At 43.5% G+C, this 13336-nt stretch overlaps 1 protein-coding gene across 2 annotated transcripts in view; it reads left to right on the forward strand.

Moving 5' to 3' along the window:
• Positions 1-13336, forward strand: part of Armc2 (armadillo repeat containing 2) — a 105297-nt gene that overhangs the window by 65472 nt on the left and 26489 nt on the right. For both annotated transcript variants that reach the window (XM_048425353.3, XM_048425352.3), the window contains exon 12: positions 4463-4562. In XM_048425353.3, the coding sequence (XP_048281310.3) occupies positions 4463-4562 (100 nt within the window). The remainder of the gene's footprint in view (positions 1-4462; positions 4563-13336) is intronic.

Here is a 13336-nt window from a genome sequence, read left to right on the forward strand (position 1 = left end):
GTAATGTAACTCTCTGCTTGCCGCCAGTCACTCCCTTGGGAAGGCTGTACTAGCCTCATTGGTGTGTTATTTTGCCTGGATGTCTTCTTCGCCCCTTGGAATAAAGAATGATGTACCACAAAACACATCACAATTTTGGGCATACTGGAAAGAACACTCAAGGGCTTTATCTCAAAAAGGAGATTGCAGACTCAGATGTGATCTGGTTTAATTTGTAATAGTTGTTTTTGAAAGGTCTCTGGTGGGGGCCCAATAAGGCACTGAGACAGACTGCTGGAGTGTGGAGTCGTTAGGGATATTAATGCCGCGGGAAGGCAGACAGATAGCATGGTAGATGTAGTTGGTTTTTTTTTTTTTCTCTCTTTGGGGACGTGCTATCCAGGTCCCAAATAAATACTTGGAGACTTACCCATACTTATGAATGCCCAGCCTTAACTTGGCTTGTTTCTAACCAGCTTTTCTAAATAAATTATCCCGTTTCTCTTTAACTATGCTTTGTTGTTTTTTTTTTGTTTTTTTTTTTTACCTTTCTCTATTCTATATATCTTTCTTTCCTTCTTACTCTGTGACTGGCTGTTCTGGCCCCTGGCCTCCTCCTCTCTTCTATAGGTTTCTCCTCCTATTTATTCCCCCTGCCCGCCAGCCCCACCTGTCCTATCTCCTGCCTAGCCTTTGGCCATTCAGCTCTTTATTAGACCAATCAGGTGTTTCAGACAGGCAAAGTAACACAGCTTTTCAGAGTTAACCAAATGCAACATAAAAGAATGCAACACACCTTTGCATCAACAAACAAATATTCCACAGTGTGAATGAATTGAACACATCTTAAACTAATAGTTCACAGCAGGTGGGGCCTCTGAAGAGAGAACTGAGAGCTGGCATGGCAGAAGTGGTGTCTTTTGTTATGCCATTCTGAGGCTGAGGGCATTTTCACAGCACACACCTGTAGCCAGGTGCTCTGGTTCCTGGGCGGGAGGCGGGGAAGGGTGTGTGGGTGGGGGGCCGGATAAATGTCTGGCACCCCCTTTTGATGTAAACTTACTTCTCCAGGTGACACCTGCAAGTCTGTAAGGCAGAGACTGGCAGACAGTGCTCAGTGGGTGCTGTGGGTGTCTGCCAGAGGGCAAAGCAGCTGCACCCACTAGTCACCTTTGCACCTGCGCTATCCCACACTTGATAATCACTGAATCTAGGTGGTTCAGCAGTAATCAGGTGGTGATCAATTTCAGAAAAGCCGTAAGTTATACATTTATGTTTTCCTTCCATGAGCATGGCCAACAGTCTTACAAGATGATTCCCCAACCCCCGTCTGTCTCTGCTCGCTCTCTCTCCCTTCCTTCCTCCGCCCCCACCCCCAATAGTGGATAGTAGTCCACAGTCCAGTCCTCTTACCTCAGCCTCCTTAGAGCTAAGAGTGTAGGCATGTGCCTCCTCCCCTGGCTTTTTTGGATGTCCTTTAATACAATTTAGTAAATATCCCCATAAAGATTTCCCATCCTTTCAAGATTTATTCCTAGGTCCTATGGAAAAGATACTTCCTCAGAGGCTATGTTAATGATTGTAAATACAATCAATATTTACTTATTAACTTTATATTCAGGAATCTTGTGAGCATCATGTCTAAGAGTTTGTCTATAGATTCTCTTGTAAATTGCCTGCTAATGAGAATGATTATTGTCAAAATATTGCAACTTTTTTCCACCTCTTTTAAAAATTTTAATTAATTTATTTATTAATATGCTGGGATAGACTCACCCCATAGTCCAGGCTGGCCTTGAACTCCGGGCAATCCTGCTGCAGCCTCCCAAGTGTTAGGATTATAAGTCTGAGCTGCCATGACTAACTCCCATCTTTTCTTTATTACATTGCTTAGGACTCTAATATGAAACTGGAGGCTGCCTCCTCCTTGAAGTTAACGAATTGTTTCATGATCTCACCAGCTGAAAATAATTGTTGTAGCCCCCCTTCACCCCCTCCTTGGAAACAAGATCCCAATACATAAATCAGACTGGCCTCAAACTCACAGATATCTGTCTCTCTCTGCCTCCAGAGTGCTGGGATTGCATATATGTACTATTATGACTGACGTTTTAGGTACCATTTGAAAGGCTGTAATCAAAAAAATTCTCTGTCATTAAACCTAGTTGTTAATTCATATGCTTGCTCAGGGTCCATTGATTATATGCATTGCTTTTTCAATCCATTATTAGACTTTCTTTTCTGATGTGTGTGTGTGTGCACACCAGAACTCGAGCCTGAGTGTAGTGCATGTGGCGGTCAGAAGACAATCTCAAGTGTTAGCTTGGGTGTTGATTCTCATCTTCCCCCTTATTTGAGTCAAGGTCCCTCTTGTTCCCCTCTCTACCTCCCATCCCCCGTAGGAGTGCTGGACTTACCGACAGGCAGGTGCTCCACTGGTCCTAGCTTCTGTGTGTGGATCTGAACTCAGATCTTCAGGTCTTTGTGGCAGGTGCTTTATCTAAGCAATCTTCTAGTCCCTAGGTTTCCTTTAGGAAGATGTTGTACATTGTTGGATGTAGTTAGCTAATATATTGTTTCAGATTTTTCTGAATGGTCAATGAGGTACAGTGACCTTGCTGTTTCCTTTGTCATATTATTTGTGTGTTTTTGTTTCAGATTTATGGCATCATTGTAAAATGAGTGGAAAAGTACCATCAAAGTGTGTGTGGATAATGACTACTGATTAATTAACAATTCCTTCCTTCTCTTTCTGTCTCTGTCTCTCCCTGTCTCTCCCTCTCCCTCTCCCTGTCTCTCAATAGAGTCTCATTGTATTGCCAAGGCTGATCCCAAACTGCTGAGTTCAAACGGTCCTCCTTCCTCTGTCTCTTGAGTAGACCAGACTACAGGTACTTGCCACCATGACCAGCTAATTCACGTGTTTAAAGACTATGTATACTGTCATGTTTCAACTTGGTTTAGCTTCAGACAGTGTTTGTTTGTTTCTTTGTTTGTTTTTATGAGAATTTGTTCATTTTTCCCCCAAATTTTCAAACACCATTAAATGGTTTCATCTCAGCTTTTAGAGGCTGAGGTAGAAATCTTGGTAGTTGTTTGAAACCAGCTTGGAGTTCATAGTAAAATCCTGTTTTAGTAAATAAATAAATCTGGTGTGTGACTCTGTACCCTGTAGCTCTCTGTGGTAAAGCACTTGCCTAGCATGCGAGACGCCCTAGCTTCGGTTTCTAGCACCTCAATCAATCAACGTCTATTTTAATTAGTTTTGTCTCTAATGATAGCTTTATTATTATTATTTTACGTATTTGCAAACTGTGTGTACCATACTTGCTGTATGCTGGGCAGTCTTCTAAGGACTCTGCAAGAACTAATCAAATAGGTGACTTTATTGCCACCTTCGTCCAGTGGAGGAGGGCAGTGAGGCCCAGAGAGATGAGATGCTTCTCCTAACATCCTACAATCAGTAGGTTATAAAGCTGCGGTTCAAGTCAGGCATTTTGACTGTAGAGGTCCCACTCCTCGCCTCCCATTCCCCTCCCCACTGAGACAGGATTTTTCTGTCTAGCCCTGACTGTAGTAGAACTCATTCAGTAAACCAGGCTGTCCTTGAACTCAGATATCTGCCAGCCTCTGCCTCCTGAGTGCTGGAATTAAAGGGGTGGCCACCAACGCCCCAGCTAGAATTCCCACCTTTTACTCCAATATTATGTGGTCTCTTGGTTATTAAAATTGCTTTTCATGTTTAGCTTGATATTTGGTTTTCATGTTCGATATTTTATGATTTTTTAAATTTCTTTGATCGGTCTTGCGAATGGTTTAACTGTCATTAGTTTTTTAAAAAGATTTAATTTATGTATACTGTGAATGCCTGCATGTATGTATGTATGTACACCACATGTGTGCCCGGTGCCCTCAGAGGTCGGAAGAGGCTGCTTCCTCTATTGGAGCTGGAATTACAGGCCAAGCCACTTTGTGGGTACTGGAGACTGAGTTGGCATCTCTACCAGAGCAGTGAGTGCCCTTAACAGCGGAGCCGCCCCTCCAGCCCCAATCATTAACCCTTCCCATTCCAAGTTGCTCTTGATCGTAGTGTTTATCACAGCAATAGAAAATAAAGCCGGACACTATGCTGCCGTCTCCAGGGCTCTGCCCAGAGGCTCATGTATTGCTAGACAAGTGTTTACCACAGAGTTGGGTCCTCAGCCCCCTAAGGAAGGGACTTTAAAAAGTTCCCTCTGTCCCCCCAGTGTCTAGTGCAGATAGCAATTCTCTCTGCATTTCCTCTGTACTTTGTAAACTAAACTTTATCTTTGTAATCTAACTGACATCTTCGGACAGTGAATCCACCCATTTCTCTGGACTGTCTGTGGCATTTCTGTACTTCTTTTCTTGAGTTGGCATGGTCTACATTTAGAGTTTTGCTATGTGCACTTGAATGAAAGAAGAGAGAATTTACTCTTTTCCCATTTGGCCTTACCCGCAGCAAACTGACTTCTTACCGTGACTGCTGTACGGCCCTGGCCAGCTATTCCAGATGCTACGCTTTGTTCCTGAGTCTGTTGAACAAATACCAGGAGAAACAGGTCAGTCGTGTGTTTCTTTCCTCGGTGACCTCAATGCCTCTGTACTGATGTACTTGCGAAGCCCACGTTACATGAGTTTATACTTTTAACATGCTGGTTCCTGCCAGAAGCTTCCATGCATGGTATAATAGCCCCAGGAGGCTGTGAATACATGTGAGGATCAAACACAGAGTGATCCAGGCCAGAAGCTCTTGTGGGCAGTTTCCGACTTAGGGTGTGGACGGCAGGAGTTGCACTTGTCTTGGAGATTTACAGAGGGCCTGCATGAGTTGCCTTGGTGTGGGCATGAAGTACGCTGGCTATCTCAGTCGAAGGACGGGCAGAAGGCCTACCTGTCAGCATTTTTTACAAGAACCATGGGGGATTTAACAAGCAGGCAAAAGCTTGGGATCCTCTACATGGGAGGTACCTTGAATATTCTTTTAGCCTTTAAATTCACTAATTTTTTGATCCTGCTGTATTTTACAATATGGAATTTTGAGATAAAGCAATTGAAGATTTATTTATGTGTGTGTGTGTGTGTGTGTGTGTGTGTGTGTGTGCCTGAGTGTATGTCTGTGACCACATGCATACAGGAACCCTAGGAAGCCAAAAGAGGGTGCTGGATCCCCCAGAACTGGAGTTACAGGTAGTTGTAAGACACCTGATGGGGGTCCTGGGAACTGACCGGGGTCAGCGCAGCACATGCTCTTAACTGCTGAGCCAGCTCATCCACCCTCAGGATAAAGTGTTTATGAAAGAACGTAGCTTTAATGAATCAGGAAAGGTGTGTAATATGTTTTTTACATTCCAAACCTACATTTATCCATTTATTTATTACACACACACACACACACACACACACACACACACACACACACTCACAATGTGTGGAGGTGAGAGGAAAACTTGCCATAGTTGCTCCTCCCTTCCTACCAGATGGGACTAGGAATTGAGATGAGATCATGTTAGACAACAAGTTCCTTGACCCCAGTGAGTCTTCAGATTCCATAACCCAGTGAGGATTCTTGCTGACCGTATAGTTGTTTTCGGTAATGAATTTAGCCAGATGTGGGGCACACATCTGTGATCCAGTACTTGAGAGGTGAGGGGGGAATCCAAGTAGTTAAGAGGCCAACCTGGGTTGCATGTGAGAGATCGCCTTAACAAAAACCTCACAGAGGACTTCTCTCGGATACAGTTTTTCTACTCGGTACAAATACTAACATTTCGACTATCTGTTAAGTAGAGCCTTCTTTTATTTACCTTTGAAAATGACTAAAGAGACGTTTTAAACATGAACTCAAACATATTTATCTTGATTATAGCAAGTTCTTAAAGTCGCTTAAGTTGCAGCCGCTTCAGGCCTGTAGCTGAGGTCACATGTCAACCTGGGTGACATTCATCCAAAACTTTGTCTTTATGTCAGGCCCAAAACACCTTAAAACATACACCCTGTTGCCACCAAATGGAACTGAATTTGAATTTTCCAGCCAAGTACTTCTGCTGAAAATGACTACGTTTGTCGGCTTACATTACCTTAGCCACTTACTGTGCTTTTAGTGATAGAGACATTTCTGTCATTGCTTCAGTTTAAAGATAAGACCTTGCTGAAAGTCCTGGTAAGTTCTTATGCCAAAAAATGATCTGCAGATATTTATTTGTGTATGTACACATATAAGAAAGATGGATCGGAAATCATTAGGACAGGAAATAGACGGCAGAGGGCAGACGGCAAAGGCAGGCAGGGCCTTGCTGGGTAGCCCAGGCTGGCCTGGCCTCACTTCGGAATCCAGGCTGACCTATCCTTGGGATTCTCCTGCCTCAGCCCCCCAAGTGCTGGAATCACAGACGTGTGCCATAATACTCTGCACTGCATGTGAGTTTCCCTCTGAATATTTGGGCCGCAAACCCTTCATATGAGTGCTTTACATTTTCTACAAACTGTATCCTTTAAAAGACTTCAAGAGAATTTCTCATGTCAGACAATAAATGAACTTGCTTAGTCTACTTTAAAGCATTCAAAGCATGCTGTTCACTTGTCCGCCAAGTACTTCTTTTTCCCTTCTTTCTTTCTTCCTTCCTTCCTTCCTTCCTTCCTTCCTTCCTTCCTTCCTTCCTTCTCTTTTTCTTTTTTTGTTGTTTGTTTGGTTTTTTGGAGACAGGTTTCTCTGTGTAGCCCTGGCTGTTTTGGATCTCGCTTTGTAGATCAGGCTGGCCTCAAACTCACAGAGATCCACTAGCCTCTGCCTCCCAAGTTCTGGGATTAAATGTGTGCACCACATTAAATGTGTGCACCACTGCCCAGCATCAAGCATTTCTTAATATAGATTTTGTAAATGAAACTATCTTTGTAATCTGACTGTAATCTTTTGACAATGAATTAATCCAAGGACAAACCTTGTTATCTTGAACTTTTTCCTTTTGCATTTGGGGGATGCTGAGGGGGCTATGTCCCTGTGGAGGCCATAGGTCAGGGTTGGGCATCTTCCTCTCCTGCTGTCCACCTTACGTTTTGAGACAGGAGCATTCACAGAAGCTGGAGCTCACTGATTGGCCGGGCTGGTTGCCAGCATGGCACCACCCAGATCTCTGCAGTGCTGGGATTACAGGTGTGTGCCACCTGTGCAGCTGTCCGTGTGTGTGCTGGACATCTGAACTTAGGGAACCTGAAATCGCTCTTGCGCAGCGAGCAGGTTGTCCACAGAACCATCTTCTAAGCCCCAGGAGTTTCCTTTTTTAAGGAAAAAAAAGATAAAATAAATTTTTTTTACAGTCTGGAAAGAAAATTTTCAGGTGTTATACTTAGAAGAGATTCTGCACTTTGTCTTGTGATTGAATTTTATGGTCTTTGTAATTTTATTCAACCATCGTTGTCATCGTCACTGCAGAGGTTTGGTCTGGGTGGCCAAGATGACTTAGCTGGAGAAGTCCTCCTTTTGCCTTGCATTAAGGTTTTTGCGGGCTGGGGACATGATTGCTCATAAGAGAATGAGTTTGCTGCATAAGCGCCAGAACTGGGGTTCCTCCAGTACCTACATAAAAGCCAGCCGGTGGCATGGTGGCCCCCTGCAGTTACAGTACGGGAGTCTCTGAGGTGAATCTGGTTACCTAGACTAGCCAAATTGGTGGCCTTTGAGTTCAAGTGAGAGACCCTGCCTCAGTATATAAGGTGGAGAGTCATTGAGGAATATGGTGGATGTCACCCTCTAGCCTTCACATGTAGCACACACATGTGGCTGTACATATGCATACACTTGTGAACATGCATACATACACTCACCACCATATCACATCCGCCCACCCCCCACACACAACTCACACATTCTCTCACACATACATATATACATACATCATGTACATATACTACAGAATCACACACACACACATTCACATATACACACCACACACATACCACATACACTCACACACATTCCACACATACTCATACACACCCATACCACATATTCATACATATACACCACACACACATTCTCTCACAGACACACATACACACCACACACACTCACCTCATTACACACAGTCGCACCCACCATACACACCCACCACATACACTTACACAAATACCACATACACACTCATATACACACATGCCATATACTCACACACATACACCACAGACACACACACACATATACACACGACCCTGAACTATATCCATGTTGTGGGCTGTGCCATGTTCAGCTGCCGTATGTCCAGAGCCACATTTTTAGGGTGACTCCTACTGCAGCCCTAGCCATGGCGGATTCACATATTCCAAGGCAGGGGCATGAGGATTAGAAATGTTAGGTAGGAGGAGCAGAGATAAGAAAGAAACACAGAGACAGGATATACTGGGAGGGCAACTTAGTGGATATTAAATACTGGATTTTGAGTTTTGAACTCTGAGTCCACCCATGTTTAATTTTGTATACACTTTTATACCCCAATATAAAAGGCGAGAAAAAAAGAAAAGCCTGCTTTAACATGATCCAAAGGACAACCAGAACAGTTACTTGCTCCAATACTTGGGACATTAAGTCCTTAGCTCCTGAGAAGAGCAGTTGATGTCTGGGGCAGTGAACTTACCCTAGACCAAGTATCCTGAAGGCAGTCACTCCCTATGTCAAATATCCTATTTCAAAAGAAGCAGAAGTATGCCTGAATTCCCTGACCTTCAGTCAGAGTGGAGCAAATCTACCTCTATGGGCCATCTTAACACCAAGTAACCACATCCTAGATCAGAATACCTTGTTTTGTGCCTCACCTTTGGTCAATAACTTTGAAAGAGCAAAAATCAGCTCAAACTTTCTGACTTCAGACAAGGTGGAACAAGCTCACATTTCTGGAAACAGAACAACAAAGGGAAGACACTATTGCAGTTGCGCAGAGAGAACAGTGACGTAGAGATAGTGGGAGCCCGGAAGCGGTACCGTCTGTGCTCCCACTGACAGAGCCTTGTGCCCTCACCTGTGAAGACGACATTAAAACTGCAGGCCTGTTGCCCTCTGCCTCGCCCCCCTGGGCATGATTTTCCCTTCACTACCCACCTTAAGCCAAAGAAATGACTTCCCAGAGTTCAGTGAAACTCCATGGTGTGCAATGCTTCGATGCTTGTGTGCTGTGCCATGGGTGAACTCGTCAGGAGAAGTGAAAGTATTCAAAGCTCACCAGTAAGGTATGAGGGGAGAAAGAATGGCTTGACAATGGCCTTAGTCTTTAGCAGGGTGCTCTCACTTTGAATTGGCTGTTGACTAATTGAAGTCTAGCCATTGTGAATTGCACCTAACTTGTATGTGTCTGATGGTAGATAGGGTCACTGCAACAGTTATGGGTGTATTACCTTATAAGCTTTTTTTTTTTCCTGGTGTAAAAAGGATTCCAGTTACTTTCTAAGGCAACATATAAAAGAAAGCATTTAATTTAGGCTTCCAGTTTCAGAGGATTAGACTCCATCATGGCAGACTGAAGGTGTGATGGCAGGACCAGCTAAAGACCTCACATTTTAATCTATAAGCAGGAGGCAGAGAGAGGCACAAACCTCAAAGCCCACCCCCAGTGACATACTTTCTCTAACAAGGCCATGCCTCCTACTCCTTCTGTCTTAGTTAGGGTTTCTGTTACTGCAGAGGCACCATGACCACAGCAACTCTTATAAAGGAAAACATTTAATTGGGGCTGGCTTACAGTTTCAGAGGTTTAGTCCATTATCTTCATGATGGGACTTGGTGACATGCAGGCAGACATGGTGCTGGAGAAGGAGCTGAGAGTTTCACATCTTCATCCAAAGGCAGTAGAAGTAACTGTGTGTCACACTGAGCATAGTTTGAACATAGGAGACATCAAAGCCTGTTGTTGGAGGCCACTTGCTCATTTCCCGGCCACCCAGACTCCTGAAATAATCTCTGCTTGACCAATCAATTACTAGCTAGCTCTAATATCTTTGCTTAACCCATTTTTATTATTTTTTATTTTACCATGAGGCTCATGGCCTACCAGCAAGGGTCCAGCTAACAGCTTATGCCTTTCTCCTTTGAAGGCTCCATGGCGGCTCCCTGACTCCACCTATTGTCAGTATATATCTTTTTCAGCCTGGCTATATTCTGTTAAGCCATTGGCTGAAAGCTTCTTTATTTATCAACCAATAAAAACAACACATATACAGAAGGACTTCCCACACCAAAAGCCCACCCCCACAGTGACATACTTCCTCCAACAAGACCATGGCTAGTCCAACAAAGGCACACTTTCTTATAGCCCGGTCTTTCTTTGAACCACCAGCTCCCAAATAATAACACGGAGACTTCTTATTAATTATGAAAGATTGGTCTTAGCTTAGGCTTGGTCCCAACTAGCTCTATTAAATTAAACCATTTATAATAATCTACATTCTGCCCCATGGCTTGTTACCTCCTCTATACTGTATGTCTGACTCCCTCCATGTCTCACTGGCGAATCCCATGCCTCAGATTCTTCCCAGAGTTCCTGTCTCTGCCCAGGAGTCCTGTTTATCCTCACCTGCCCAGCTATGTTATGTTTTTAACTTTTGAAAAAGTCTCTGTGGGACTAGAGAGATGGCTCAGTGGTTATGAGTTCCTGTTCTTACAGAAAACCCGGTTTGATTTCCAGTACCCACATGGTGGCTCACAACTATCTATAGCTCCAATTCCAGGAGATCCCATGCTTCTTTCTGACCTCCTCAGGCACCAAGCACATATATGGTGACAGATGTGTGAGCTAAACGCGAATACATATACAATGAAATAAATAAATAAATATAAAAATGAAATTTATTTTTTCACAAGTATCCCTTATTATGTCTTTTACTTGAGTATTGCAATGTTACAGTTTTGAGCTTTTTTTTTCTAGTAAGAAAAATACCTAATTTTTACTTTCCCCAAGCCAAAATATTTTAGACGAGCAGGGAGAGTACTCAGGCTACAAGGAAGTAATTATGCGTCTCAATTGCTTCCTCAAGTCATTAACCAAAGCGCCCATAATTCTCATACCAAGGATATCACTTATGCAGATGCCTCGCCCACTGCCAGGAGCTCCCCAGGAGACACAGGCCATGATATGGTGTGTGTGTGTGTGTGTGTCTTTGTGTGTGTGTGTCTTTGTGTGTGATGTCTGTGTGTGTGTGTCTGTGTGTGTAGTGTGTCTGTGTGTGTATATGTCTGTGTGTGTGGCATATATGTGTGTTTATGTGTGTGGTATGTCTGTGTGTATCTACGTGTGTGATGTGTGTGGTTTGCGTATGTTTCTGTGTGTGTCTATGTGTATGGTGTATGTGTGATGTGTGTATGTATGTGTGTGTGTGTGGTGTGTGTGTCTGTGTGTGTGTGGTGTGTGTGTCTGTGTGTGTGTGTGTGTGTGATATGTGTGTCTGTGTATATGTGTGCCTCTGTGTGTTTCTGTGTGTGTGAGGGGGGGGTGGTTCATACCGGTGACTCTGGGTGTGGAAAGAATGAGTTTGGAATCTGTGAGACGCTTTGGAACCTGTAAAGTATTACAAAATAGTTTTTCCTAATACTCCAGTATCTCCCTAAATATTTATGTTCTCCTCCTGGTTTGGAGGAGGACATACTAATAACCACTCCCTTCTTCTCATACTGGTGGGCGCCATAAAAACAGCAAAACAGAGAGGGAAGATTTAAAATTACTTCAGATCAGCACAGGCCCAGGGAACAGCCCAGACCAAATTCCCACCCCACCCCTGATAAAGTCAGTTTCTAGACAGTCTAAACTTCACAATGGAACTCAGCCCCATGGCAGCTGTGATTATAGTGTTGTATGAGCTGTCTCTGCAAGATTAACCTGGGTTGTAGAAATATATTTGAAAGTGTTGTGATCTCTTAGTGTACAGAGATAATAGCAAGGACTTTGCCGTCGAGAATTTGTCTGCTATGCCTTAAAGTTTCGTTTCTTTCTAAGTCAGGTGCCCCCACCAGATATTCCCAAGAAATTTACCTAATCAACCTTCAGAGGATTCTAGAAACCCACATTTCATATTTCAACTATGTCTGATCTTGTCTATCTCAGAAGTTAAGCACTATTAGTTCCTCTTAATTATTATTTGGATAGGAGGCCCTTATTTCTTTACAGGGCCCCGGGTGATGCTTGGTTCTGATGGAAACTGTGGTTAGTACAAAGTGAGTTCCAGGACTGCCAGGGTTACACAGAGAAACTCTGTCATGAAAAACCAAAATCAAAACCAAACAAACAAACAAACAAAAACCCCAAAAACCCTGTGGTTTGGGAAAGCAGTTTTGACCTTCATTGGGACAGAACACCTATATAATACACTAAAATGAAAAGTCAGATAACTGAACGAGAGATTGCTTTCCTAGTGGATACCCAAGTACAATGTGGTGCAGAAGATGAAATCGTGCATATGCCACTGTAGTCATCACGTGTGCTGAATCAAATGCTGACAGCAGTAAGTAGTAATGGGGCAAATAAATACAAATGATTTTAGTCCCTAAATCCCGCGTCCCAGTGACCATCACAAACCCCAGCCCAAGAGTGTTCTGATGACTCTGGCCTATACTGTAGGCTCTTGTACTCAAATACAAGAGGCTGAGCAAGGAGAATTGCAAGTTCAAGGCCTGGTGGGCCACAGCAGAGTGCTTTCAACTTAGTGAGACCCCGTCTCAAGAAAATACTTAGAAGAGGACTGGAAATGGGAAGGGCCAAGTGGTAGCGCTCTCGCCTGCTGTGGGAAAGGCCCCAAGTGTCTATCCCCAGCAACACAAATAAAATGTAATAAAACCTGTGGGAGTCTCTTGTGTTGCACATCCAAGTTTTATTTTTATACAGTATTTCGGTCTTGTGATGATCACATGCGTTTGTAAACATTGCTTTTTAGGTTGAATCAGTTAAATCGTAAAACTTAAAAGCTTCCTGAGCTCATTGCCAGTAAGCTGAAGCAAACCACGACCTCGCATGTTCTTGTGTCCTAGCTAGGGGTTAAGTAAGGGTAACCTGCCATTGCTGTGTTGAAAGACCGTGACCAAAAGCAAGCTGGGGAGGAAAGGGTTTATGTCACTCATGGTTACATACAGCAGTTCATCATCTAAAGCAGGGAGGGCAGGAACCCAAGCAAAGACCGTGGAGCAGATTGCTGGGTTCAAGTCCAGCCTGGTCTTCAGAGAGAGTTCCAGATAGCCAGGGCTACACAGAGAAACCCTGTCTAAATAACTGTCTTGAAAAACAAAGTAGAAAAGAATATGCTAATTTAACCTATGAAGAATGCTAATCCAAATTTGTGAAGACATCAAGTGAAAAGGAATTTA

The sequence above is a fragment of the Myodes glareolus genome, chromosome 1, assembly GCF_982192425.1.
Source record: "Myodes glareolus chromosome 1, mMyoGla1.1, whole genome shotgun sequence".
Classification (NCBI taxonomy): domain Eukaryota; kingdom Metazoa; phylum Chordata; class Mammalia; order Rodentia; family Cricetidae; genus Myodes; species Myodes glareolus.